At 48.1% G+C, this 25,563-nt stretch overlaps 2 protein-coding genes across 2 annotated transcripts in view; one reads left to right on the top strand and one right to left on the bottom strand.

The window, feature by feature from the left end:
- The window catches only part of LOC131413192 (polyadenylate-binding protein 4-like), a 264,794-nt gene that overhangs the window by 187,851 nt on the left and 51,380 nt on the right, over positions 1-25,563 (bottom strand). The window lies entirely within an intron of this gene.
- LOC131413187 (bone morphogenetic protein 8B) overlaps positions 14,453-25,563 on the top strand; it is a 31,422-nt gene continuing 20,311 nt past the window's right edge. The window contains exon 1 of the mRNA XM_058553777.1: positions 14,453-14,786. Coding sequence (XP_058409760.1) covers positions 14,453-14,786 — 334 coding nt within the window. The remainder of the gene's footprint in view (positions 14,787-25,563) is intronic.

Raw genomic sequence — 25,563 nt, 5'->3', positions numbered from 1 at the left:
ACGTGCACTCTGCTGTGGCGGCCTGGGGTTCACCGGTTCGGACCCCAGGCGTGCACCGACACACTGCTTGGCAAGCCATGCTGTGGCTGCATCCCATATAAAGTAGAAGAAGATGGGCATGGATGTTAGCTCAGGGCCAGTCTTCCTCAGCAAAAAAAAGAGGAGGATTGGCAGATGTTAGCACAGGGCTGATCTCCTCACCAAAAAAAAGAAAAAAAAAAAAATGGGCCGGCCCGGTGGCGCAAGCAGTTAAGTGCGAGCGCTCCACTGTGGCAGCCTGGGGTCGCCGGTTCGGACCCCGGGCGCACACCGACGCACTGCTTGGCAAGCCGTGCTGTGGCGGCGTCCCATATAAAGTGGAGGAAGATGGGCAAGGATGTTAGCCCAGGGCCAGTATTCCTCAGCAAAAAAAGAGGAGGATTGGCAGATGTTAGCACAGAGCTGAGCTCTTCACAAAAAAAAAAAAAAAAAAAAGAAATGAAAATAAAGACATCACTACAGATCCCACAGACAATAGAAACTTATACATTGCTGGTGGAACTGTAAATGGGTACAACCACTCTAGAAACCAATTTGGTGTTTACTAAAGTTGAAATTACGCATATTATATGACCCAAAATCTCATTCTTAGGTATATATCTAATAGATATGTAGGCACCTTGGGAAAAAAACCCTCAAATATCTATTGACAGTAGAATGGAAAAATAATTGGAATAGTATGGAGCAATGAAAATGAGCAAACTACTGTTTTATGGAACAACATGGGTAAATCTCACAAAAGTATTGTTGAGTGAAAGAAGTCAGACCCAAAAGAATATATACTGCATGATCCCATTTATGTAAAGTTCAAAAATAGGCAAAAAAAGAGTCTATGATATTCAAAGTCAGGGAAATCAACAAGGAATGGTGAAACAATTATCCTCGGGACTAGCAAAAGCAGGAAACTGTTATTACTCCTAAGCCTGAAGGAACAAGGGGAAGGGAGTTTACCAGAACCCTACATAAGTGATGACACCTGGATGAAGTTGTGGCCTTAGACAGAGGAATGCAGCCACGGCCAGACAGGGAGGAATCTGAGGGGAATAAATATCCTGACCTCTTTCTCTTCCCATCCTCCAGTCTTCTGCCCGTGCCTTCCCTTGATCAAACCCCATCAGAAGCTAGAGCGTAAGGAAGTCCAGTTTCTGCAGTCTACAGAGGTTGGCTTCCAGGAACCAGAGCAGAGTGGAGAAGAGTCAAATGGATCTGCATGAGAAAACAGAGAATACCAGTTCAGTATTAAATCTGAAAGAAAAATTATTGGATTGTTTAATAAATTCTATGAAAAAATATGGTTATTTGATTAAAAAAAAGTAAAACATATAATGAACTTTAAATTCTTCCAACTTACTATTGAATCCTGAAACTTGGCCAAATGATGCTTGCAAAATTCTGTGGGTTGAAGGTGAAAAAAGAACAATAAAATTAAGCCAACTAATTAAATGTGACATTCAAATTAATGATCTTCATGACTTGATCAATAATAGAGATATCGTATATGTAAAAATCTCACACATCTACTAAACTAGAGAATATAGTAGTAAAATTTCCAAAGAAATATTTAATTTTATTCACTGTGTATATAATTTTTCTGTATAATTTTAATGATTTGATATAAAATGTAAGAACTTTTCATGTTACCTACTCCAAGAAATGACTCAAATATTTTTTTTGTGTGTGAGGAAGATCAGCCCTGAGCTAACATCCATGCTAATCCTCGTCTTTTGGCTGAGGAAGACCGGCTCTGAGCTAACATCTATTGCCAATCCTCCTCTTTTTTTTCCCCAAAGCCCCAGTAGATAGCTGTATGTCGTAGTTGTACATCCTTCTAGTTGCTGTATGTGGGACGCGGCCTTAGCATGGCCGGAGAAGCGGTGCGTCGGTGTGCGCCGGGGATCCGAACCCGGGCCGCCAGTAGCGGAGTGCGTGCACTTAACCGCTAAGCCACGGGGCGGGCCCTGAAATATTTTTAAAAAATCTCCTACAGGGCCTGAAATATTTTTAAAAAATCTCCTACAGGGCCTGAAATATTTTTAAAAAATCTCCTACAGGGCCTGAAATATTTTTTAAAAATCTCCTACAGGGCCTGAAATATTTTTAAAAAATCTCCTACAGGGCCGGCCCCGTGGCTTAGCGGTTAAGTGCGCACGCTCCGCTACTGACGGCCCGGGTTCGGATCCCGGGCGAGCACTGACGCACTGCTTCTCCAGCCATGCTGAGGCCGCATCCCACATACAGCAACTAGAAGGATGTACAACTATGACATACAGCTATCTACTGGGGCTTTGGGGAAAAAGAAAGAAAGAAAAAAAAAAAAAAAAAAAAAACTTGAAGATCTTATTAAAAAAAAAAAATCTCCTACAGTGTTATAATGGTTAGAAGAACTTGGAATATAATTGCTGTTAGTTCAGCAGAAACTAAGAAAAGTTTCAGCACCATGAACAATATTACTGCTTTTAGGAAAAAAGTTCTCTATTTATTAGAGTACAAGTCATAATGATGATTGATTTAATGGAGAAGGCATTGGAAGAGTTTAATGTCAAATCATGGCTCAGACAAGGGTATCATTTAGCTAGTGACAACTGCATTATACAAACGACATGCCAATGATTTCTATAGACCAATATATGATTTGGAAATCATTAGAATAATTTGATGAATAGATTAGCACCTACAATTTGTATCACTTGTTAAATAGTCATTAAGATATCATTAGATAAATTAGAGAATAAAGGGAATATTTTTCAATTATTGATATGCATATATATAGACTTACATATACATTTTAATTATCATTTTCACTTGTTAAATATTTTGAATATCACCTGTGTACATATATCGTTTCTTAGTGCATATATATGCATATGGTAAGTTCTCAGAAGAGAGATTGCTGGGTCAAAGTGTAAATGCATTTGAAATTTTGATAGATATTGCCAAATTGCCCTCTGTAGCAATTATATCATTTTTCACTCCCATCAGGAATTTATGAGTGCCTGTTTTCTCACAGCCTCTTCATCAGTCTGTGCTGTCAAACTTTTTGATTTTTTGCTCTTTTGATAGATGAGAAAGTTTAGCTCAGTGTATTTTTTTTTAATTTTTTATTTATTTATTTTTTGTGAGGAAGATTAGCCCTGAGCTAACATCTGCCAATCCTCCTCTTTTTGCTGAGGAAGACTGGCCCTGGGCTAACATCTGTGCCCACCTTCCTCCACTTTATTTGGGACACTGCCACAGCATGGCTTGACAAACGGTGCTTCAGTGTGCGCCTGGGATCCGAACCCTGGGCCACCACAGTGGAGCGTGCACACTTAACCACTACGCCACCGGGCTGGCCCTAGCTCAGTATATTAAATGTGTACTTTTCTTATGAGGGAAGTTGGCATACTTCAATATATTTAAAAGTTGCTTGCATCTCTTTTTCTGTGAACTATATATTGCCGAGGAGCATGTCAGGCATTTTTTTTTTAAATCTTCAGAGCAATGGGAAGGTATTGAAGGGTTACTTGTTGGGAACAAATATACCCAGATTTGCATTTTAAAACAAACACCTCTGCAGCTATCTCCTAATCCTTCTCCCTTCACACTGTATCACTTCCCTACAATGAATAGTGCAAAGTTCCTGAGAAGCCAGGAGGGAATGAATTCTGAGAACAGAAGGAGTGTCCTTGGACAGGAGGGAAGGAAGGGAAGACAAGGCAGCTGTGTGATAGCTTCTATTTTCTCTGTCAAGTGATCATTGCGTCATCTGCTGAGAGTGAGAGGGGTAGAAGGGAAGATAGAAGTCTGAGAACAGTGTACCTAAACAGCAAAACACAGTAGACGTGTTAGCAGCATTGAGGGTAGTGACTCTGAATTTACAGTGTCACTTATATGCCCGGTAGTTAATGTTCTTCAGCAATGCTTACCGGCCTAGATGCAGGCACAAAGGAGATGGATAGTTGGGTTTATCTAGAGTTTGGAGTTTTGATAGGTAAGTGCTGTGGGGTAAGGGAGGGCAATGGAATTCAGGATGTTCGCAAGGAAGTAATTGAAATGATGGAACATGAAATTTAAGCTGGCTAAAGAGCAAAGTGAAGGCAGAAAAGGGTAGATGGATAGGGAGAAATTGGAGGGTTCCATGGATTGGAGGTCTTGAGGAGGTCCAAGAAGAGGAGGAGCTAGATTGGTGGCGTAAGCAAGCTGGAAAGACATGAGTCTGTGGGCCTAAAGTGATCTGGGGCATTGAAAAGCTGCAGAGGGTTGTCACGGACATCACGGGTGCCGTGAAGCCCAGAAGGAGGTCACTGGCGATAAGGAGATAAGGAACAAGAAGCCAGGGAAGGCAGAGTCATAGACCATGGTCCTGCACCTTTCTTTGCAGGTGGAAACTTTTCAGAGGATCTTGGCAGGGCTCGTGTGGGGAGTGTCTAGAAGAACAAGATTTCACATTGTGTTTAGGTTAGAATCTTTTAGAGAAACCATTTATTTCAAGCAGTTCCCAAGGAACACAAATGGAGCATTTACAAAAACACAGCATACGTTTTAAGCTCATAAAGGAAACCTCCACAAATTCTAAAGAATTAATATCTTGTAGTCTATGTTCCCCAACCAAGATTCAGTAAAATTACAGATTATAATAGGCTTATATGTTTGGAGACTATCATATTGATAAATAAATTTTGGTGGAAAAGGAAATCATAAAGAAATTTGAGAAATACTTAGCTCTGAATAATAATGACAAAACTTCTTGTCAAAGTCTGTGGGACACAGCTAAAGCAGCACTTACAGGCAAATTTATATCTTAAAATACATTTATTAAGCAACTATACATGTATTAAGAGAAACAAGCCCCCAAGAGAAATGAAAACATACATCCACACAAACACTTGTAAGCAAATGTTCATAATAACAACTGTTTGAAATAGCCCCAAAATGGAAAGAATACAAATGTCTATCGACTGGGTGAATGGATAAACAAAATGTGGTATGTCCATACAATGGAATATTATTCGGCAATAAAAAGGAATGAAGTACTGCTACGTGCTACAGCATAGATGAACCTCAAAAACATTGTGTTAAGTGGAAGAAGCCAGACACACAACACCATATATTGTATGATTCCATTTTTGTGAAATGTCCAGAAAAGGCAAATCTGTAAAGAAAGAAAGTAGATTAGTGGTTGCCTAGGGCTGGGGATGGGATTGGGGATAAACTGCAAATGAACATGTCATTTGTTTCTATTGGGGATGATGAAAATATTCTAAACTTATATTGTAGTGATGGTTGCACAACTCTGTAGCCATACTAAAAATCATTTAATTGTAACACTTAAAAGAGGTGAATTTTATGATGTGTAAATTATACCTCAATAAAGTGTTAAAAATAAACAAGGCAAGCATTCAATTTAAGATGGTGAAAAAGAGCAATAAAACAAACCCCTAAAAACAGGAAAGAAGGAAACAATAAAGATAAAATCAGAAGCCAAGGAAAGAGAACAAAAGAAAGAAGGAAAAACATTTTAAACTTGGTACTTTGAAAAAAATTAATAAAATATATAAGGCTGGTGAGTTTATTTATGCAAAGGTGGGTTAATTATCACAGGGACCATGAATCCATGTACAGCTTAAGTGAACAACTTTGGTTTCCAATACCAAACATGTCTTATAAGTTTGCAGTCAGTACATTCTTCACTGATGACAGGACTTGCCGTCTCAATTGTAGGATTTGGCTTCTGTTGACTGGCTAGGCTGTATTTGCTTCTGTCCAAGCACTTCTCATGTATTATCTTTTTGCATCCTCACAACAGCCCAAAGAGGTAGGTAATATTATTATACACATTTCACAGATGAAGACTGGGGCTCAGAGGAGTGGAACCCTTGGCAGAGGTCACAAAACAAGTCCGTGGGAGTCACTGTATTTAGGGTTTTCCCCTGGGTGCCAGGCTGCTGGTGTCCACCAGGGGGCAGAGAGAAGCTGGGAATGCAAACACTGGCTCTATGTTTTCCTGAACTCCTTAGCCTTTCTTTGTGGTGAGAGATCTTGGTGATCAAGGGATCTGACCCCTGTTTTTCACTTTACAATAGGATAAACTGAGTCTAGGAAGGGATAGTGACCGACCCAGGTGGTAGAGCCGCTCGGGAGCAGAGGTGAGACCAGAGCCCAAGACTCCAATCTCTGAGCAGTTTTGACCCCTGCCCTAGACTCAGGTGACCCTCTGCACCTGGGGGAGACGTGGCGGGCATGGAATCTGGGTGGCCAGGGCTCTGACCTCAGCTGTGAACTCCACAGACACCCTGGCTCCACGCAACCCACACTGCTCTGCACACAGAAAGGATACATCTGCCATTTCCTGAGCAAAGTTCATCACCACTAAGTCATCACTAAGTTCTTTGTAAAATGGGGAGAGCGCCTACCTCATAGGACTGTTGTGAGGATTTGCGCAAAGCACTTAACACAGAGGAAGTTCTCAAGAAGTGGTGGCTATATTGTTGTTGCTATTTTATTATTAATAGCAAGTTTCCCGGCAACCAAGGAAGGCAGGTGTCATTTTTGCCTGTTCTATGTAAAAGGAAGTGAGGCTCAGAGTCCCACAGCCAGTGAGTGGTGGAGCTGGGGATCCTGGGACTCCAGGCCCTGGGCCCTGAAGTGAATGAGGGGCAGCTGTCACGCCATTAGCACAGCTCTCTAATTGTGAGTACAATTATGATCCCATCTTACACATGAGAAGTCAGAGGTTGAAAGAGGTTAAGTGTCACACGGCTGGTGTGGAGCTTTGATAGGAACTCCTGTCTGTCTGACCCCAGAGCCTCTGCTCTTAACGATTATCTTGCCCTCAACCATCGTCCTCTCCAGCAGGAATGTATAAAGTAATCAGTGCAGACTTCCGGTCATTAGGGTGTGTCCGTGTGCATAGTCATTGGACTTTAAGATGTCAGAGATAGTCTCTACCTGTCCCCTGCACTCTGCTTAATCCATTCTAGAGGGTGGTTTGAGTAAGAATGTCTAGATATTACTCTTGGTCACTTATTTTTTTATTTTGGTAAAATATATATAACACAAAAATTATCACTTTAACCATTTTTAGGTGTACAGTTCAGTGACATTAAGTACATTCACATTGTTGTGCAGCTATCACCAGCATCCATCTCCAGAACTTTTTCATCATCCCAACTGAAACTCTGTACCCATTAAAAAATAACTCCCCCTTCCTCCCTCCCCTCAGCCCCTGGCAGCCACCCTTCTCCTTTCTGTCTCTGAACTTTACTACTCCTGGTATCTCATATAAGTGGAATCATACAATATTTGTCCTTTTATGTCTGGCTTCTTAGCATAATGTCTTTGAGGTTTATCCATATTGTTGTATGTGTCAGAATTCCCTTCCTTTTTTCCGTTGTATGTATATCCCACATTTTGTTTATGCGTTCATCTGTTGATGGACATTTGGATTGTTTCCACCTTTTGGCTATTGTCAATAATGCTGCTATGAACACTGGTGCACAAATATCTATTCAACTCCCCGCTTTAATTCTTTTGGATGTATATGCTAGATCATATTGTAATTTTATGTTTAACTTTTTGAGGAACCACCATACTGTTTTCCACATAGGCTGCACCATTTTCCATTCTCACTGGCCATGCACAAGGGTTTTAATTTCTCCACATTCTCACCAACACTGGTTTTTTTGAGAATAGCCATCCTAATAGACGTAGAGTTGTGTCTCATTACGGTTTTGATTTGCATTTCTCTAATGATAGTAATGTTGAGCATCTTTTCATGTGCTTATTGGCCTCTGTGCATTTTCTTTGGAGAAATGTCTATTAAATCCTTTGCGCATTTCTAAATTGGTTGCTTGTTTTATTGCTGTTGAGTAATAGGAGATCTTTACATATTCTGGATATTATCAAATATATGATTTGCAAATATTTTCTCCCATTCTGTGGATTGTCTTTTTATCTGTTGATAGTATCCTTTGATGCACAAAGTTTTAAATTTTGATGAAGTACAAATGTCCAATTGATCTATATTTTCTTTTGTTGCTTGTGTTTTTGGTGTTATCTTGATAACTTTAAACTGTATTTCTAACCATTCCAACATGGAGGTCCCTCTCTATATAGAGTTCAAGCAATATTCCCCTTCAGTTGGGCCATTCATAAAAAAGGGATCCCTAAAAATGGTGAGATTTGTGTGCTTTTCTCAGGCAGCACAAGTTGGAGGAGGCCCTGCTGTTTTCAGGCCAGTTCATGGACGCTTTGCAGGCCTTGGTTGACTGGCTGTGCAAGGTGGAGCCACAGCTGGCCGAGGACCAGCCGGTGCACGGGGACCTCGACCTCGTCATGAACCTAATGGATGCCCGTAAGGTGAGGGGCGAGATCTGGGCTGCATGGAGGGCAAAGCCTTGGATCCTCCACCTGTGTGTGCCTTCTACTCATGCTGACCTTCTAGGGCAGGAAGGAAATCTGAAAGAAAGAGCCTGTTTCTCTGCTTGTCAGAAAGGTGGCTCCTTGCTCTGTGTTTAAACAAACTGTTGCCAGAATTCTGCATCAGTCACAAAGAATTTACCAAAATTGGTTTGATTCAGATTTGGCAGTGTGTAAACTTCCCTTTGAGAGGTTTCCCCCACCCCCACTCCTATCCCAAGTCCATTCATCCATTGGTATCTCTTATTTGGGTCACAAAATGGATTTAATTTCGTGTGGAAACCTTCAAAGATGCCCATTTCTGCTGACTCCAAAAATAAATGTGAGCACTTTTTAGCCACTTTTGAATCAATATTTAGTGTAGCCTCAACCTGTCATGTTGAGCTGCATAAAGTCCTCCTGCTTCAGATGGATTCTGATGAATGACACTGTTATCACTCTCTCTGCTAATATTCTTTATCTTGAAGACTAATTTACCTGATATTAACATAGCCACTCTAGCCTTCTTATTCTTTTATTTGCATGATTTGTCTTTTTTCCATCCATTTACTTTCAACCTGTGTTTTTATATTTACAGTGTATCTCTTATAGACAGCTTGTCATTTGTTCTTGCTTTTTTTTTCCCTCCCTTAACTCGTCTGACAGTCTCTGACTTTTAATTGGGGTATTTAGTCCATTAATAGGAGGTGACCTGAGTCATTGGCTGGAGATTCCCCATGAAGACAGGACTGTCTCATTATGTTTATTTGTTTCTTCTCGCCAGGTAAGCATACCTTGGGAACATGATGAGCTGGATTTTCCCAGCATCCTAGATGCAGTCAGCCAGGAAAGTGAGCAAGGCGCCCTTCAGGCCCCTCAGCAGTCATTTAATGAGGCATCATAGTGCACCTGCCCCATGGCGTCCTCTGGGACTGATATGGTCATGACATAGGACCTCTAGACGGGATCCTGTGATAGGATTAAACAGGTCCTCAGATCACAGAATGGAAAGGTTAAATGCGTCGGTGATAACAGAGGATAATCTCCATTCCTGTAGTATCTTTCTTATGGAAAACTCTTCTCTCCGCTGTTTTAAATTGCTGTTGCTTTTTCATATTCTGTGTAGAGTAGGTCTTGGTGATCATGAATTTAACCTTCTGCTTTCAGTAATGAAAATTCGTGGCTTTGCAGAGGTGTCTGGTGCACAAGAGAACCAGTCACATAGCTGGAGAGTGAGCCTTGCTGGACACCGACCCCCACACTCCCACACAGCTTCATCTTCTGTTCCTTGCCTCCCACGCAATAATGAATGATTCTTAACGGGAGGCTTCACGAAGGTCAGAGGCTGCTCCTTTCTCAGAGACTAGTAAATTCAGCAAAGATTTATTGAAACCCTAAACATGAGCCTGACAGTGGGATCCGAAGGTAAATTGGGATGACAATCTCTGCCTCGAGAAGTTTCTGGTGGAGAGAGGGTGTGGAGGGAGCAAACATGTAAACAAATAAATGCCCTTCAGTTTGATAAAATGAGTGAGTTGGGAGGGAGAGAGATCTCCCTACCCACAAACGTGGAGAGGGCATCAGGAAAGGGGAGGTTTCTTCAACTGCATCTTACAGAGAGGTAATACTGACCAGACAGGCAAAGGGGATCTGGACATTCTTAGTAAAGGAACCCACACGTGCAGATGAACAGAAATGTCAACAGCAGAACAGGTGAGGGGACCACAAGTAGTCCCATGTCACTGGAGCAATGTGTACACTGTTAGTGGCTAGACAAGACTGTGAAGGGGGTCAGCAGCAGAGACCAGGTGATGGATGCCAGACCACTGAGTACTGGGCACTCAGTCACATCCTGGTCCCCAAGATGTGGTCCTCAAAAACCCCAAAGAACCATGGTCAAATGCATTTGGAAGACATTGAGTAAAGCTAAGCAGGTTTCTTTACTGCAGGACTTCCCAGAGCTTAATGCCAATTGCATTAGGGCTCTCCTGGGATGGGGAGGGGAATGCAGCATATAGTGTTTATCAAGTTCCTTTTTGTAGTAAACCCCTCACAAACCTCTGTTTGGGAAATTCTGCTGTAAGTAATGAAAGGCCATGGAAGGATTTTGAGCCCTTTGGAGATATCAGATTTTTATTTAGAAATTCAGTCTGGGGAAAGATGAGTGAGGGAAGGATGGGAAATGAGATGAGAAACAAGGAGACCCATTGGAATACTGTTCCAATCGTCCAGGGTGGAGGAAGGCGTGGAAAGGCTCGGGGGACTCAAGAAGCACTAGGAGGTAGAATCAATAGACTGAACTGCCATGGGGAGGGAGGGACTTACATCGCCAACCAGGTTTCTGGCTTTGGTCATGTCTAATCAGTCATTGGATATAAGGTTCTGACATCCAGGAGGAGAGTCTGCTCTGGGGATAAATTTGAGGGTCAGGCACAACTGTATGGTGGCACTGAAGTCTCAGGTGGACGAGCTCATCACCAGGTCAAAAGTCTAAGAGGGAGAACAGGACTATGGACAGAACCTAGGAGACCATCAGTGTTTAAGAAGTGGGCAGGAAGGAGTCGGGGAGGAAGGAGAAGTAGGAGAGTGGGAGTCTTTAGAGCTCAGGGTGGGGGAGTGTTTCAAGAAGAGTAGTTAGTAATCCCCCCACAGGCAAATTACAACAGCAGAGAGGTGTTTGTACCTGTCGGATTGTCAGAGATTTATTTACGTATTTAACAATAATACCGAGCGTTGGCAAGGGTGAGAGAAAATGGGCACCCTTATACTATTTGGGCAACAGATAATATGAAGCAAAAACCTTAAAAACTATGTATGCCCTTTGATCCAAATATTCCATCTCTAGAAATTTATGCTAAAGAAATCACCACAGATGGGCACAGATTATTTGACAAGATTGTTCGTAATAGCATTGCACATAATGTTAAAAAATAAACATATTTTTCAATAGCATAGGCTTGGTTAAACAAATTATGATAGCCATATGATGAAAAAATACCGTGAAGTCAGTAAAAAAAAATATGTGAAATAATTAATGGCATGGTGAAATATTGCAATATATTATGAAGTCAAGAAAGCAAGTGTGACCCTGCTTTTTTGTATTAAAAATATACAGATGTGGGTCAGCCCCGGTGGCCTAGTGGTTAAGTTTGGCGTGCTCCACTTGGGCAGCCCGGGTTCAGTTCCCGGGCACGAACCTACACCACTCGTCTGTCAGTGGCCACACTGTGGTGGTGGCTCACATACAAAATAGAGAAAGATTGGCAACAGATAGTTAGCTCAGGGTGACTCTTCCTCAGCAAAAAAGAGGAAGATTGGCAACACGAACCTACACCACTCGTCTGTCAGTGGCCACACTGTGGTGGTGGCTCACATACAAAATAGAGAAAGATTGGCAACAGATGTTAGCTCAGGGTGACTCTTCCTCAGCAAAAAGAGGAAGTGCAGAGGAATGCCCAGGGGCACAGAGAAGGCCAGTGAAGGGGGCAGGAGATTCAGAGACCCTGACCAAGCTTGATAGTCAAGGACACCTCCTTGACTCTGGCCCTTGCCTTTTTGTGCAGTCCCCAAGCCCTGTGGATTCAGCCTCATAACAGCTTTCTCTTTTGCCTTCCACCCATGGCCACTGTCTCCCCCTCTGCCCTCGCATTACTGCAACTGTGTCCAATTGTGGCCCTGACTCCAGTCTCCCCTCCCTCCAATCCATAGTCCCTTCTGCATCCAGGATCTGGTCTCGCCCTGGGCACTTCCAAGGCCAAGCTGCATTATCCTCATGATAAAGTTCAGCATCCTCACTGTGCCTTACAAGTGGTGTGGAAATTTACCTGTTGGGTAAGACAGACTAGGCATGTGGTTAAAGCACCAGCAAATGATTATTTAAGAATTTATTTGATATTTAAAAAAAAATTTTTTTTGATGAAGATTGGCCCTGTGCTAACATCTGTTGCCAATCTTCCTCTTTTCTTTTTTCTCCCCAAAGCCCCAGTACGTAGCTGTGTATCATAGTTGTAGAGTTGTAGCTGTTCCACATGGCACCCCGCCTCAGCATGGCTTGATGAGTGGTGAGTCCACGCCCAGGATCCGAAGGGGAGAACCCCAGGCCGCCAAAGCGGAGCGCGTGAACTTAACCACTGCGCCACCAGGGTGGCCCCTGATATTTAAAATTTTTTTGAAGTGATCATGGGAAAGTGTGAATTTTATTGGACAGCATACATTTATTTTGAGGTTTGAACCTACATAGGGGCACCATAACCGTCTGGTGTCCAGAGCTGTCATCTACCCTCCCTGTAAGGCCCTTTGTGGTCCATCCCTTGCCAGACCCTCCAGCCTCATCCTCACCCTCCCCATTTGCCCCCCTCCCCCAGGCTCTCCAGGCTCCACTGAACAGCTCACCTGCACGTGTCCAGCCCAGCTCCACTGTTGTGTGACCTGAGGGAAGTCCCTTAACCTCTCTGTGCCTCAGTCTCCGCATCTGTTAACAGGGGATTTAAATGGTATCTACCCTATAACAACGTGTGTGCATGAAAGACTTGATACAGAACATGCCTGGCACGTGGGAAGTGCTATTTGTTACCTGCCATTGTTATGCTCCCTCAAATCTCAGGGCCTTGACACAGCTATTTCCTCTGCCTGGAACACTCTCCTCCCACTGATCTTTCCTGTCATCCCACGCCAATTCCTTCTAGTCTTCCCAGCTCGGTCTAGGTGTCACTTCCCAGACTTCCAGCGCAGCGCCTTAAGCATAAATGAATAAATGCAGTGAGAGAGCGCCTAGGGAAGAGCAGGCTGTGCGAAAGGGAACTAGTCGGTCGAGGAGTCTCCCTGAGGAGCCTTCCCTTGCAAGCCGCTGAGGGCCGTGACCATTTAGATGCGCAAAGGCGGTTCCCAGACCCTCCGGAAAGGCCCCAGAGCTCCTTGGCCTGGCTGGAGGCAGGCGCGCGTTTCCCGCGCAGGGCTGAACCGGCACCGGGTCCGCGGGGCGCACAGCGAGAGCTTGCGGTGACCGCGCAGCCGCTGGAGCAGCTGGGGCGGCCCACCTGGGCGCTGCCCGGGAGCACGCGGGGGCCAGGTGGGTGGGCGCGCCGGGAGCAGCGACTGAGCGGCGTCCGGAAAGGAGAAGCCCCCAACAGCGGCGCAAGGGGACAGCTGGGAAGGCGTCGAGAGGCCGGCGAGGAGCTGCGGTGGCGGGGACCCCGGGCCTGGCTGCTGCTGGCAGAGGAATGCGCCCCACTCTCCGGGCATGGTCGGCATTCGCGGGGCCCCTCTACCTCTAGACCCGACTGAGGCATTTCGGGTTGTGGGGCGACACTCCGCGCACCAAGGCGGGGCTGCCGGGTCACTCCGCTGGCCGGACCGAGACTCAGGATCCCCGCCGGGGCGAGGGCGCTCGGACACGCCCCGCGGGAGCGCAGGTTCCTGATTTCCCCGGACGGCGCCGCTGCCCTGGGGTCCCTAGGCCGAGGCCCGGAGCCTGCCCGACGGCGCGGCCAGCGGCTGGGAGTGGAGCCCAGGACGACCCTGAAGACCCTGAGGACTGGGCTGCGGACCCCCTCGCCCGACCCGCGCATCACCCACCAGCGGGTCGCATCTCGGAGTAGCCACCACCTGCGACACCAACCACATCTCAGAGCCGCTTCCCGGGGGCGTGGCTTCCGCGGCCCTGGCCCCGCCCCGGGCCCCCATTGGTCGGTCTGGAGGGGGCGGGACCCGACGGCGGGGCGCGGGAGCGAAGGGCCGCAGCGGCACAGACGGCGGGTCCGGCTGAGGAGGCGCTCGAGCGTCCGCGCCTCGCCGAGCGCCGACGGCAGCCTCCCGCCGCTCCTCCTCTGAGCGGGCCTCGGCGACAGACAGCTTGGCCGACAGTGCCAGTCCCCGGAGCAGCCCCTGCCCCGAGGCGGCGGGCGCGTCCTCACGGCCCGGAGCCGCGGCAGGTGCGGCGCGGGGGGCGCCCTAGGTCGGCCCGGCGCTCGCCGTCGGGGTCCCCGGCCCGGCCGCGGGGCGGATGCGCGCCTGGTGAGCGCCCGCCGGCCCGGCCGCCATGGCCGCGCGCCCCGGCCCGCTCTGGCTCCTGGGCCTGGCGCTGTGCGCGCTGAGCGGCGGCGGCCCCGGCCCGCGGCCCCCGCCCGGCTGCCCGCCCCGCCGCCTGGGCCCGCGCGAGCGCCGCGACCTGCAGCGCGAGATCCTGGCGGTGCTCGGGCTGCCCGGGCGGCCCCGGCCCCGCGCGCCGCCCGCCGCCGCCCGGCCGCCCGCGTCCGCGCCGCTCTTCATGCTGGACCTCTACCACGCCATGGCCGGCGACGACGACGAGGACGGCGGGCCCCCCGAGCGGCGCCTGGGCCACGCCGACCTGGTCATGAGCTTCGTCAACATGGGTGAGTGCCGGCCCCCGGGGTGGCGGCGGGGACCCGCGGTGACCGTGCGACCTCCGCGGAGCGCGCGTGCGGGGACGGCGGGCTGTGTCCGCGCCCGTCGGGGGCCCCTCGGGGAGGGACAGGGGCTGCAGGGGCCCGTGGACGACCTGGGCAGTGCGAGCCCCGGCCTTGAACGGGGAGTGACCGTGTCGTGGACGCGGACACACGGGGTCAGGGCGGGGCGATCTAAGGGGAGTGGAGGCTGCGGAAAGGGCAGGGGCAGACGCAGGAATGTGAATCCAGGGGCGTGAACCTTCACCCGCCCCCCCAACACACCCAGGAGTAGGAATCATGTCATGTCGGGTGGACCTGGGCAGTGCCAGGACAGGCTGGTCCTGGGGAGACAGATGAGTAAACAGAGGCTGTGATGCTGTCCCTGTGATAAGGGCAGCACTGAAGAAAGGGACAAAGTTCAGTGTGGAAAAGACTGGTCACATCATCAAAGTGACCAGAGCTGAGATGAGAGACCAGATGTCCTGAGTCCACAGCAGCCTCTTCCCTGGGCCAGGGCCCCAGAGCCTTAGGTGGGTGTGGCTGTCAGGGAGTGAGTGGACAAGGAGACTCAGCTCAGTGGGGCAGGCCCTGTGGTCTTGTCACCCTGGGCCCACACCTGGGACATGGCTTGGCTTGGCACGAGTGTCCAGGACTGTGGAATGACCCAGTGGGCAAAGATGTTCTCCCAGGCAAAGCCCAGCTTTTCCTCTGCAGAAATTTTACTCCAAATCGTGGAGCCATTTACCTTTAAAGTTCTCAAAGAAGCCTTTTCCATTACCAAACTCTCTTTAATATACAGTCGTGAATATTTGTCCCCTATCTGCTTTGCCTCCTGCCTGTGGCCAGTGAGGGGCAGGGTCTGGGCTGGGGCAAAACCAGGGCTGGACCTGGGGACCCAAGGACTACAGCTCAGCCCGAGGTGGGGAGAACTGTGGGCCCGAGAGCAGGAGAGGACCCTTGCCAAGGCCACCAGCCTCCCTTCACCTACAGCATCGCTCTTAATCCTCCCAGCAACCCTGTTAACAGCCATGATATTCACCCCCATTTCCCAGGTGAGGACAGTGAGACTCAGAGAGACAGTGACATGCCCAGGATAGCACAGCCTCTACGTGGCCAGGACAGGCCCAGACTGTTTGGTCCTACATTCAGTGCTCAAGGAGGCGATGTTTCTGTTGTCAGGAGGGCAGGCTTTCAGAGTAGAGAGAGCTTTCAGAGGGGTTTAGGTGGAGGAACCCAGGGGATAGAGCAGCACCAGGTTTTTTGGGATCCTCAGCCTTTTGCTTCCTACATATTGCAGGAAGAGGGGACAGCCAAGGAGGCCTCTGTCCCCCCCAACCCAGAGCTGGTGGTGGGCTGAGGTGGGGGAGCAGCAGGAGGCCACTGTTGACCTCTGCTGAGAGCCCAGTGCCCGGCACAGGACTTGGGCCAGTGGGTTCTGGATGCCACCTTCCTGTCTAGAGGGTGGAGTGGGGACAGAGGAGACCATATGTGGACCTGAAGCTGGAGCTCTGTCCTCGGGACAAGCTGACTCAGGCTCAGGACCAAGAAGAGCTGTGGATGCAGTCACCCCGAGAATGCCCCCAGGGGAGCCATCCGTTAGAGTGAGTCACCGCCCAGCCCATGTCCTGCTTCCCTCAGCATCCCCTGGGTCAGGGCGTGCACAGCCTTGGTGGGAGCTGCTGCTGTGAATCGAGCAGTGCCCTTTGCTCAGGTGGACTTGGTTCCTCTCCTGCCTCTGCTGTGTGATCTTAGGCAAGTCCCTCTCCATCTCTGAGCCTCAGCTCCCTCCTTGTAAAATGGGGATCCTAGTGACTGATGCATCCTCAGGGTTGTTGTGCGTTTGGTTGGCGGAGGGGGAGGAGCAGAGAGTCAGCCCCTCTCTTGTAGGGTGAACCTGGCCCTGGTCGCTGCTGACCCCAGTTCCTCCCAGCTGCTGCCCAGCCTTGGTGTGGATGTGACAAGAATGTCCCCACATGTCTTATACACATGTGAAACCCAGAAACAGATTTTAAAAGCCAACCAAAGGTCTGTCTACCTATTTTTAAAATAAAAATTAGCATTTGAAGTTCCACAGCTTTATAATTCCTCATTTCATCCATGCAACATGTGATGCTGTTTTACCAGCCTCATTTCATGGGCTCAGGGAGGTTAAATATTCAGCCCAGGGCCACACAGCATGTCCGTGGCATCATCTAGGCTGTGGATTCCAGATCCCAGCTTCTTCCCACGCCACCTCTGCATGTTTCATTAAGATCTAAGGCCTCTGACGCTGTGAGATTAACAAGCAGATCTTTGTTCAGGGGAAGCCCAGTCTGTGGGCGGGCCCAGCCAGCTGTCAGAAGGGCCTTCTTTATTCTGATGTACTCACTGCACTAGTAGAACTCTTTCAGATGGAGTAGTTTTAACTGATAATTACCTAGGCTGATGTGGGCATTAGACACCTACCAGGATTCTTACCTGGTTTGGAGGCCTGGGCCCCAGGGCCCTGAGGGTCTGCGGCCCCTGAACCACCGTGGAATCTAATAGCAGAGTCGCTGTGGTACCAGCACCCACGCCCAGGCTCCCACACCTGTTGCCTCCAGCTCCACCTTTCCTGTCAGCCTCATCTGGCTCCTGGAAAGCCAGACCTGGTGCCTGCCAGGCCCCTGACCGTCAGTGGCAGCCGGTAGGACCCAGAGGCCGTGAGCCTCTCGCAGGCCTCCCGCCATGGGTCAGACCTCTATGTCCAAGCAGATGCTTTAGGAGCCCGGGTCCTGACTGACAGCGCCTGTTTTGGGAGGTCAGGGCTGCGGTCAGAGCCTGCCTGGCCTGATGTCAATCTCAGCCTTGTAGACTCTGGCTCCCCTTGGCCAGGACACTGTAATGGGGGCTGATACCCACGAGGAGCAGATGGGGCCTGTCCCTGGTGTCCCCTGTGCTCAGGGAGAGACGAGCCCTGAGCTGGGAGACAACACCCAGCTTCTTGTACCACCCGGGCCCGCCATTGATGCCTGTGCATCCCAAGTCACGTCCCTTCCCTTCTCTGGGCCTCTGCTTTCTCATCCAGTCTACAGTGATGCTGTCAGAAAACAAGGGGCCTCCCAGCCCTGACCCTGTGGCTCTGTGTCAGAGGCACCTTCTCACAACACCCCATGTCCTCGGGCCGAGTGTATGTGTGACTGGTGCACCTCGGGCCTCTCAGGCCAGCCCAGCCCCTCCTGAGGGAGGAAGAGGGGCAAGAAGATCACCTCTGCGTGTTCCTCCTGAATCCTCTCCACCTCGTGTCAGCAGAGCAGCAGGTGCCCATGTTCCAGATTGAGAAACTGAGGCACAGATAGCACTGCGGGCAGAAGTCTAGCCAGAACAGAATGGAGCCATCTTCACTTTTGTCCTGCTCCTTCCCTGATCCAGACTAATTTATTCCCGTGGTCTCGGGCAGCCGAGGACAGGGGTATTGACAACTGAGGCTGTTGGGTTTGGGAGAGGCAGGGCTGAGTGGAATGAGGGACCTGGCCTGGGTCCAGCTCAGCCCCGTCACCTTGAAGGGGTGATGCTTTACCTCCATGCGCCCCAGGTCACTCTCTTTGGATCTTTACGAGGGAATTCTTTCATTTTTTCACTAATTCACTCAACATCATGTGGTACCTGCTCTGTGCCAGGCACAATTCTGGTGACTGGGATATGATAGTGAACGAAACAAAGTTCCTGCCCTCATGGAGCTGACCTTCTAGTGAGAGAGACAACTGACAAATACATAAGCCGTGAAGATGAGCGTCAGGTGGTCTGGACAGTGACACTCTTGTCTGGACATGAGGAAACGCTGAGCGGTGGGAGGGCAGGCAGGACTGGGGTGGGGGGTTCTGACCTGGGACTCAGACAGACAGAGTTTGCATCTTGACTCCACCACCTACTCTCAGGGTGATCTGGACTTTCCACTTCACCTCTCGGAGCCTCAATTTCCTCCTCTGTAAAATGGAGATAGTCACAGCACCCACCCTGTGGGGCTGTTCAGGGGTTGTGTGAGATGGTACCCAGTGATGACCACATGCCCAGAACTCCACATATGTTCCTTCATTTGCACCTCACAGTTACTGTCATGTCTTTGTTTTAAAAAGAGGAGAGTGAGGCTCAGAGAAGTTAGGTGATTTTCCCAAGGCCACACAGCAGGTTGTCTCCCTGCCTGCACATCCTCTGCTCTTCTCCCCCACAGAAGCTGCCTCTCCATCCAGCCTGGGGCCTGGCCTGTCATTAGATGCAGTAAGTGCTGCTGAATTGTACTGTATTGAATGTATGTTGTAAACGGAGAATGTCACTTAAAAAATATCTTTGTTTTAGGATTTATAGAACTAATGCATGTTAATTGTAGAAAATTCATACCGTGCAGATTTATTATAGAAAATTCAGACCGTATGTTTAGAAACATATAACAGCACCCCCTCGCCAACCAGCCCTGATATTTTATTAATACAGATACTAATATTTTATTAATACTTTTTACAAAGTAGGACATAAATGCCCACTGTTTTGCTATTTTGTCTTTCATTCAATAGTAAATCCTTTCTCCATCTTAAAGACTATTAGAGTGACCACATGCCCAAAAATATTTCTCTTTTTAAAAATTAATTAACTAATTAATTATTTCAGCTTTATTGAGGTACAGTTGACATATAAAATTGTAAGATATTTAAAATATACATTGTAATGATTTGATATATGTACACATTGTGAAAAGATTCCCCTCCCATCGAGCTAACACATCCATCGCCATTTATTTATTTATTAGAACATTTAAGTTTTGCTTTCTTAGCAAATTTCAATTATACAATACAGTATTATCAACTATAGTCACTATGTTTTACATTAGATCCTCAGACCTTATTAATCTTATAACTGAAAGTTTGTATCCTTTTTTTTTTTTTTTTTGTGAGGAAGATCAGCCCTGAGCTAACATCCATGCTAATCCTCGTCTTTTTGCTGAGGAAGACCGGCTCTGAGCTAACATCTAATGCCAATCCTCCTCCTTTTTTTCTCTCCAAAGCCCCAGTAGATAGTCATATGTCATAGATGCACATCCTTCTAGTTGCTGTATGTGGGACGCGGCCTCAGCATGGCCGGAGAAGCGGTGCATAGGTGCGCGCCCGGGATCCAAACCCGGGCCACCAGTAGCGGAGCGCGTGCACTTAACCGCTAAGCCACGGGGCCGGCCCAAGTTTGTATTCTTTTACCAACCTCTCCCTATTTCCCCTACCCCCAGCCCCTGGCAACCACTTTTCTGCTCTCTGTTTCTTTGACTTCGACTTTTTTTTTAGATTGCACATTTAAGATACCATGCACTGTTTGTCTTATTTCACTTAGTATAATGTCCTCAAGGTCCATCCGTGTTGTCGGAAATGGGAGGATTTCCTTCTTTCTCATGGTCGAATAGTATTCTATTGTGTATATATACCACGTCTTCTTTGTCCATTCATTTGTAGATGGACACTTAGGTTGTTTCCATATCTTGGCTATTGTGATAATGCTGCAATGAACATGGGAGTGCAGGTATCTCTTTGAGATCCTGTTTTCAGGGCCGGCCCCGTGGCTTGGCGGTTAAGTGCGCGTGCTCCGCTGCTGGCGGCCCGGGTTCGGATCCCGGGTGCGCACCGACGCACCGCTTCTCCGGCCATGCTGAGGCCGCATCCCACATGCAGCAACTAGAAGGATGTGCACCTATGACATACAGCTATCTACTGGGGCTTTGGGGGGAAAATAAATAAATAAATAATCTTAAAAAAAAAAGAGAGATCCTGTTTTCATTTCCTTTGGGTACATACCCGGAAGTGGGATTGTTAGATCATGTGGTAGTTCTATTTTTAGTTTTTTGAAGAACTTCCATACTGTTTTCCATAGTAGCTGCACATGGTTCCACCCTTAGCCATTCTAAGAGGTGCGAAGTAATATCTCATTGTGTTTTCCTGATGATTAGTGATGTTGAGCACCTTTTCATGAACGTTTTGCCCATTTGTATGTCTCCTTTGGAAAAATGTCTATTCAGTTCCTCTGCCCATTTTTAAATCAGATTATTTGTGTTTTTGCTATTGAGTTGTATGAGTTCTTTATATATTTTGGATATTAGCCCCTTATCAGGTACAATCATGTGTCACTTAATGATGGGGATACATTCTGAGAAATGCGTCGTTAGACGATTTCGTTGTCATGTGAACATCACAGAATGTACTCACACAAACCTAGATGGTATAGCCTACTACATACCCTGGCTACATGGTACTGATCTTACGGGACCACCATCGACTATGTGGTCCATCGTTGACTGAAACGTCATTAGGCAATGTATGATTGTATGTGGTTTGCAAATATTTACTCCCATTCCATAGGTTGCTTTTCATTTTGTTGATGGTTTCCAAAGGTATTTGTCTTCCAAGAGTTGAAGGTGGGTCCCTTTTCTCCAAAACCCTATCTGGCCATCAGGGCGGTGTGCCCTGTGGATCCTCATGACTGACTCCTTCTCCTCCATTCCCCATCTCCTCAGTGTTTTCTCACCCTTCTGGGATAAATGACTACTGTTGCCCCTAGATCTCAGAGGAGGAAGTTGAATCTCAAAGAATATAAGTGACTGACCAAATTCCTGCGTGCCCAGATCCATAGGAGCAGATGTGAAAACTGGATCAGAGCAGTGAGGAGGGTGGGCCCTGGAGGTGGGAGAGCAGAGTGGTTAATTACTCTGGAGCAGGGCACACTGAGTTTCAATCCTGGGTCTGCCACTCGAGAGCTGTGAGATGTTAACAGGTTACTTAAAGTCTCTGCATCTCAGTTTTCTTACCTTTAAAATTGGGATAATAATACCTGTATCATAGTGCAGCGGTTAAATAGTTAAGGCGCTTAAAAACTTAGCAAATGCCTGGCACTGCTCAATAAATGGCAGTCAGTATGATGAGGGAAGAGCCTGCCGTGTTTATCTACACCCTCCCCCGCATCATCATTTACTAAGGGACCTGTAGCCAAGTGGTAAAGAGCACAGTTCCAGGATCAGGCCACATGGGTTCAGATCCCCATTCTGCCACTTACTGTTTGGAGTGGATGCTGTGGTGCTGCCCAGATCTGCTCTTCAGGATTGAGTCACTCATCGCCCCAGCTGTCTGGAGGGTGGGCTGCTGACAGCTGAGTCCTTCTCCAGGGATCGATCAACTAGGCCCACAGGAGCTTCTTCCCAAGGTTAGGCACCCTCTCTGGGGGCACCCCACATTCAGTGACTGGTTTATGGGGTATAAATGTCCAGCCCCTATGCCTCAAGGAGGGACAACTCTGAAGGGCCACCAGCCCCGAGCTCCTTGTGCAGATGGAATGGGCTGGGGCCTTTGTTGTGGTCGCATCACTGCTCAACTGTGTCCAATCCTGCTCTCTCCTTTCCCTACAAAGAAGAACCCTCTCCAGTAAACCTGCCGACTCAGAGTCTGTCGTCCAGGAAGCCTGACCTAAGATACTATTTATATGATTTTTGTGTAAGTTATTTAATGCTCTGTGCCTCAGTTTCCTCATTTATAAAATGGGAGAGATAGTAGTTCCTGCCTCATAGGATGGATATGAGTATTAAATGATTTAATAATCTATGTAAAGTGCTGAAACAGTGCCTGGTAAATGCTCGGTACAGTCACGTGTCACTTAATGATGGGGATACATTCTGAGAAATGCATCATTAGGAGGCTTTGTTGTTGTGCAAACATCATAGAGTGTCCTTACACAAACCTAGATGGTATAGCCTACTACACACCTAGGCTATATGGCACTAATCTTATGGAACCACCATCGTATGTGGTCTGTCATTGACTGAAACATTGTTATGCAGTGCATGACTGTAAATGTTAGCTTTGTTTGTTTTTTTTTAGCTGAAGGCCAGCTGGCTAATGACAAGACCAGAAGTAAAACCCAGTTATTTCCTTTAACTGCTGGCTCTGTCGCCTGAGCAGCTGCCTTTCTTCTGAGCAGTCTAGGGCACTGAGTACAGTGAGGGCTCTGGGGAAGCTAAAGGCTGCAAGACTTGGGTGTGGAGAAAATTGTGATAATTTACATTAAGTTGACTGTGGGCCTATCATTCCCACTGTAATGAGTAGATCTTGGGCTGGGGCTGGGCTTTGTAGCAGGCCCCAAGACAGCCAGGAAGGAGAACAGCACACAGTAGGTTCACAGTAGTGTTTGTTAAGGAATGGCCACAGAATGAACAATCCAATACTACAGAAGAGAGACAAGGTCCCTTTCTCATTTTATGGGAGACAAACAAGGCTGGAGGAGGAGAAAGAAGAATGGCCTCCTGGCTGGGGCACAGAGAAGTCTTGGCAGAAGGTGCCACTGGTGCTAGACCTTGAAAGAGGGGTAGAATTTAGTCAGAAGGAGGTGAGAGGAGATGTTCAGGCAGAGGGGAGGCATGGAGGTGAGAAAACTCTTGGCGTGTTCTGGAACTCTACTTCCTTAAGTGAAAATCCACTCATGGCTTTCCCTGCTCAGGATCCTTCTGTGTGTCCCTTCATGCCACAGTAGAATTCAAGTTCCCCCAGCCTGGCACCCAACGTTCAGCGTTCTAGTCCAACTGAACCACACAGTGCTCCCTTGACATGTCCCCAACTTGGCGAGGCCATTGATGAGGAGAAAGAATGTAGACTTTGGAGACAGACACACCTAGACCCTAATCCCATGTAGGGTGCTTCTGGTTGTGGCCTTGTGCAAATCAGTTAATTTCTCTGGTCTTCAGTTTTCTCTTCTATAAAATGGGGTGCATGATGCCTTTTTCACAGGGTTGTTGTGGTCGCCAGCCTCCAATATGGCTCTCAATGATCCCTGCCTCCCAATATTCACACCCTTGTGTAGACCTCTCCCACCCTATGCCAGTGCTGGTCTGTGTGACCAATAGAATATGACAATAGTGATGATATGTCACTTCCAAGATTAGGTTATAAAAGACTGCAACTTCCATCTTGGGTCCCCCCTACAGCCATATTACTTGTTCTGAGGGAAGTCATGTTGTGAACAGCTCTATGGAGAGGCCCACAGGGTGAGGAACTGAAGCCTGCGTCAACAACAGCCATGTGAGTGAGCTGAGAAGTGGATCTGTTCATCCCGTCAAGTCTTCAGAGACTGTAGCCCCAGCTGATAGCTTGACTGTCACATCATGAGAGACCCTGAGCCAGACCCACCTCCTGACCCTCAGAAACTATGTGAAATAATAGGTGGTTGTTGATTTAAGCTGCTACATTTGGGGTAATTTGTTACACAGCAGTAGATAACTAATACAATTAGATAAGCATTAAGAGAAAAGGCATGTTTAACATGCCCAGCATGGTGCCTGACACAGTTCAGCACTTGAAAAATGGGAGCTGACACATTATTTCCCACCTCTGTGTCTTTGCCTAGAATACTCTCCTCCATGTCTGCTTGTCAAAATTCTTCCAGCACTCTCAAATATGTTTTCTAGAAAAGTGTTCTCTGACCCCTCCTCCCCAAGGCACCCTCCATGATTAGAGTCCTCACCTTCATCGTGTATATTTCTCTTAGAATTCTGGTTGCTTTCTGCCTGTAGATTCAGGGGTATGCCTGGCTCCTTTCTCCTGCTCCCCAGGAAACCGTGAACAACCTGAGAACAGGGACCAAATCTGATTCTCATGGCACCGCCATGCCACCGTGCACCCCAGGCCCTGCATAGCAGACATGCAAAGTTGAAGGAAAGAGGGATGCAGCTGGAGGCAGGGAGCGCCGAGAGCCAGGGGAAGGAGCCCCGAGAGCCAGGGGAGGGAGCCCCGAGAGCCAGGGGAGGGAGCCCCGAGAGCCAGGGGAAGGAGCCCCGAGAGCCAGGGGAAGGAGCCCGGGCCTGGTCTGGTGGGGCAGAAGTGGGGCCCTCCCTATCTTTGTGGAAGCCAACAATGGGTGCAGCATCTTCCTGGGCCCTCTCCTGGGACTCCGAGTCTCCACAGGGCCCTGCCTGGAGGAAGGTGGCTTCAGCAGGCATTCTCAGGGCACCTGTTGACAGAAGAACCTTATTGACAGGTGACTCCCTCGTGCCCCCCGCCCCCCGCCAATATTGCCTCCAGCAGGAACTCTAGGGCCACTCATTTTATATGGGCTCCAAGTCCAAAAGTCCACATCAAGGGCCCTAACCTGACACGTGACTCCTGGCAAGTCTCTGCTCCTTCTGGGCCTCAGTTTCCCCATCTGTGAGGGGTGCCCTGGAGGCCTTTCCAGCTCTGACCAAAGAATGTGCCCACCCCCTGCCTGCTGATGGGGGCTCCTCCAGGAGGGAGGCACAGGGTAGGGAGGAACAACCAGACCATTTCCTCACAGGAACCCATTCCACACGGGACAGAGGGGATGTGTCACCATGACCACATCTTTCTGGAAAACTCCCACAGTCAGTTCTTTCCCTGGTTTGAACTGGAGGAATCGCATCCTCCTTGCTCACGTCTCCTTGGATCTAATTTTGGCCTCAGCAGGCTTGATGTGGTGGAGTGTGCGGGTGTTCCCTTTTCATTTGGGGTCCAAAGCCGTCTGAGGCCTGGACCAGTAATTATGACAGGGCCATTTATGGAAACAGCTCTCGAAAAAAGTCAGTAATGAAAACTGACTAAAAATACCTCAGAACTAAAGGCTGGCCTCCTCTCAGCAGCGCTGAGATTTCTGGGTGGGAGAAAGCCTCTGCGAGTGCACACTCGATAGGTGATCAATTCCGCGGCTCCCCCGATGGGCCTCCAGAGGCCGTAGAGACCTGCTCCTTGTTTTAGGT

Source organism: Diceros bicornis, chromosome 13, assembly GCF_020826845.1.
Source record: "Diceros bicornis minor isolate mBicDic1 chromosome 13, mDicBic1.mat.cur, whole genome shotgun sequence".
NCBI classification, from domain to species: domain Eukaryota; kingdom Metazoa; phylum Chordata; class Mammalia; order Perissodactyla; family Rhinocerotidae; genus Diceros; species Diceros bicornis.
Note: the sequence above shows the minus strand (reverse complement) of the source record. Positions and strands in the feature narration are given on the sequence as shown.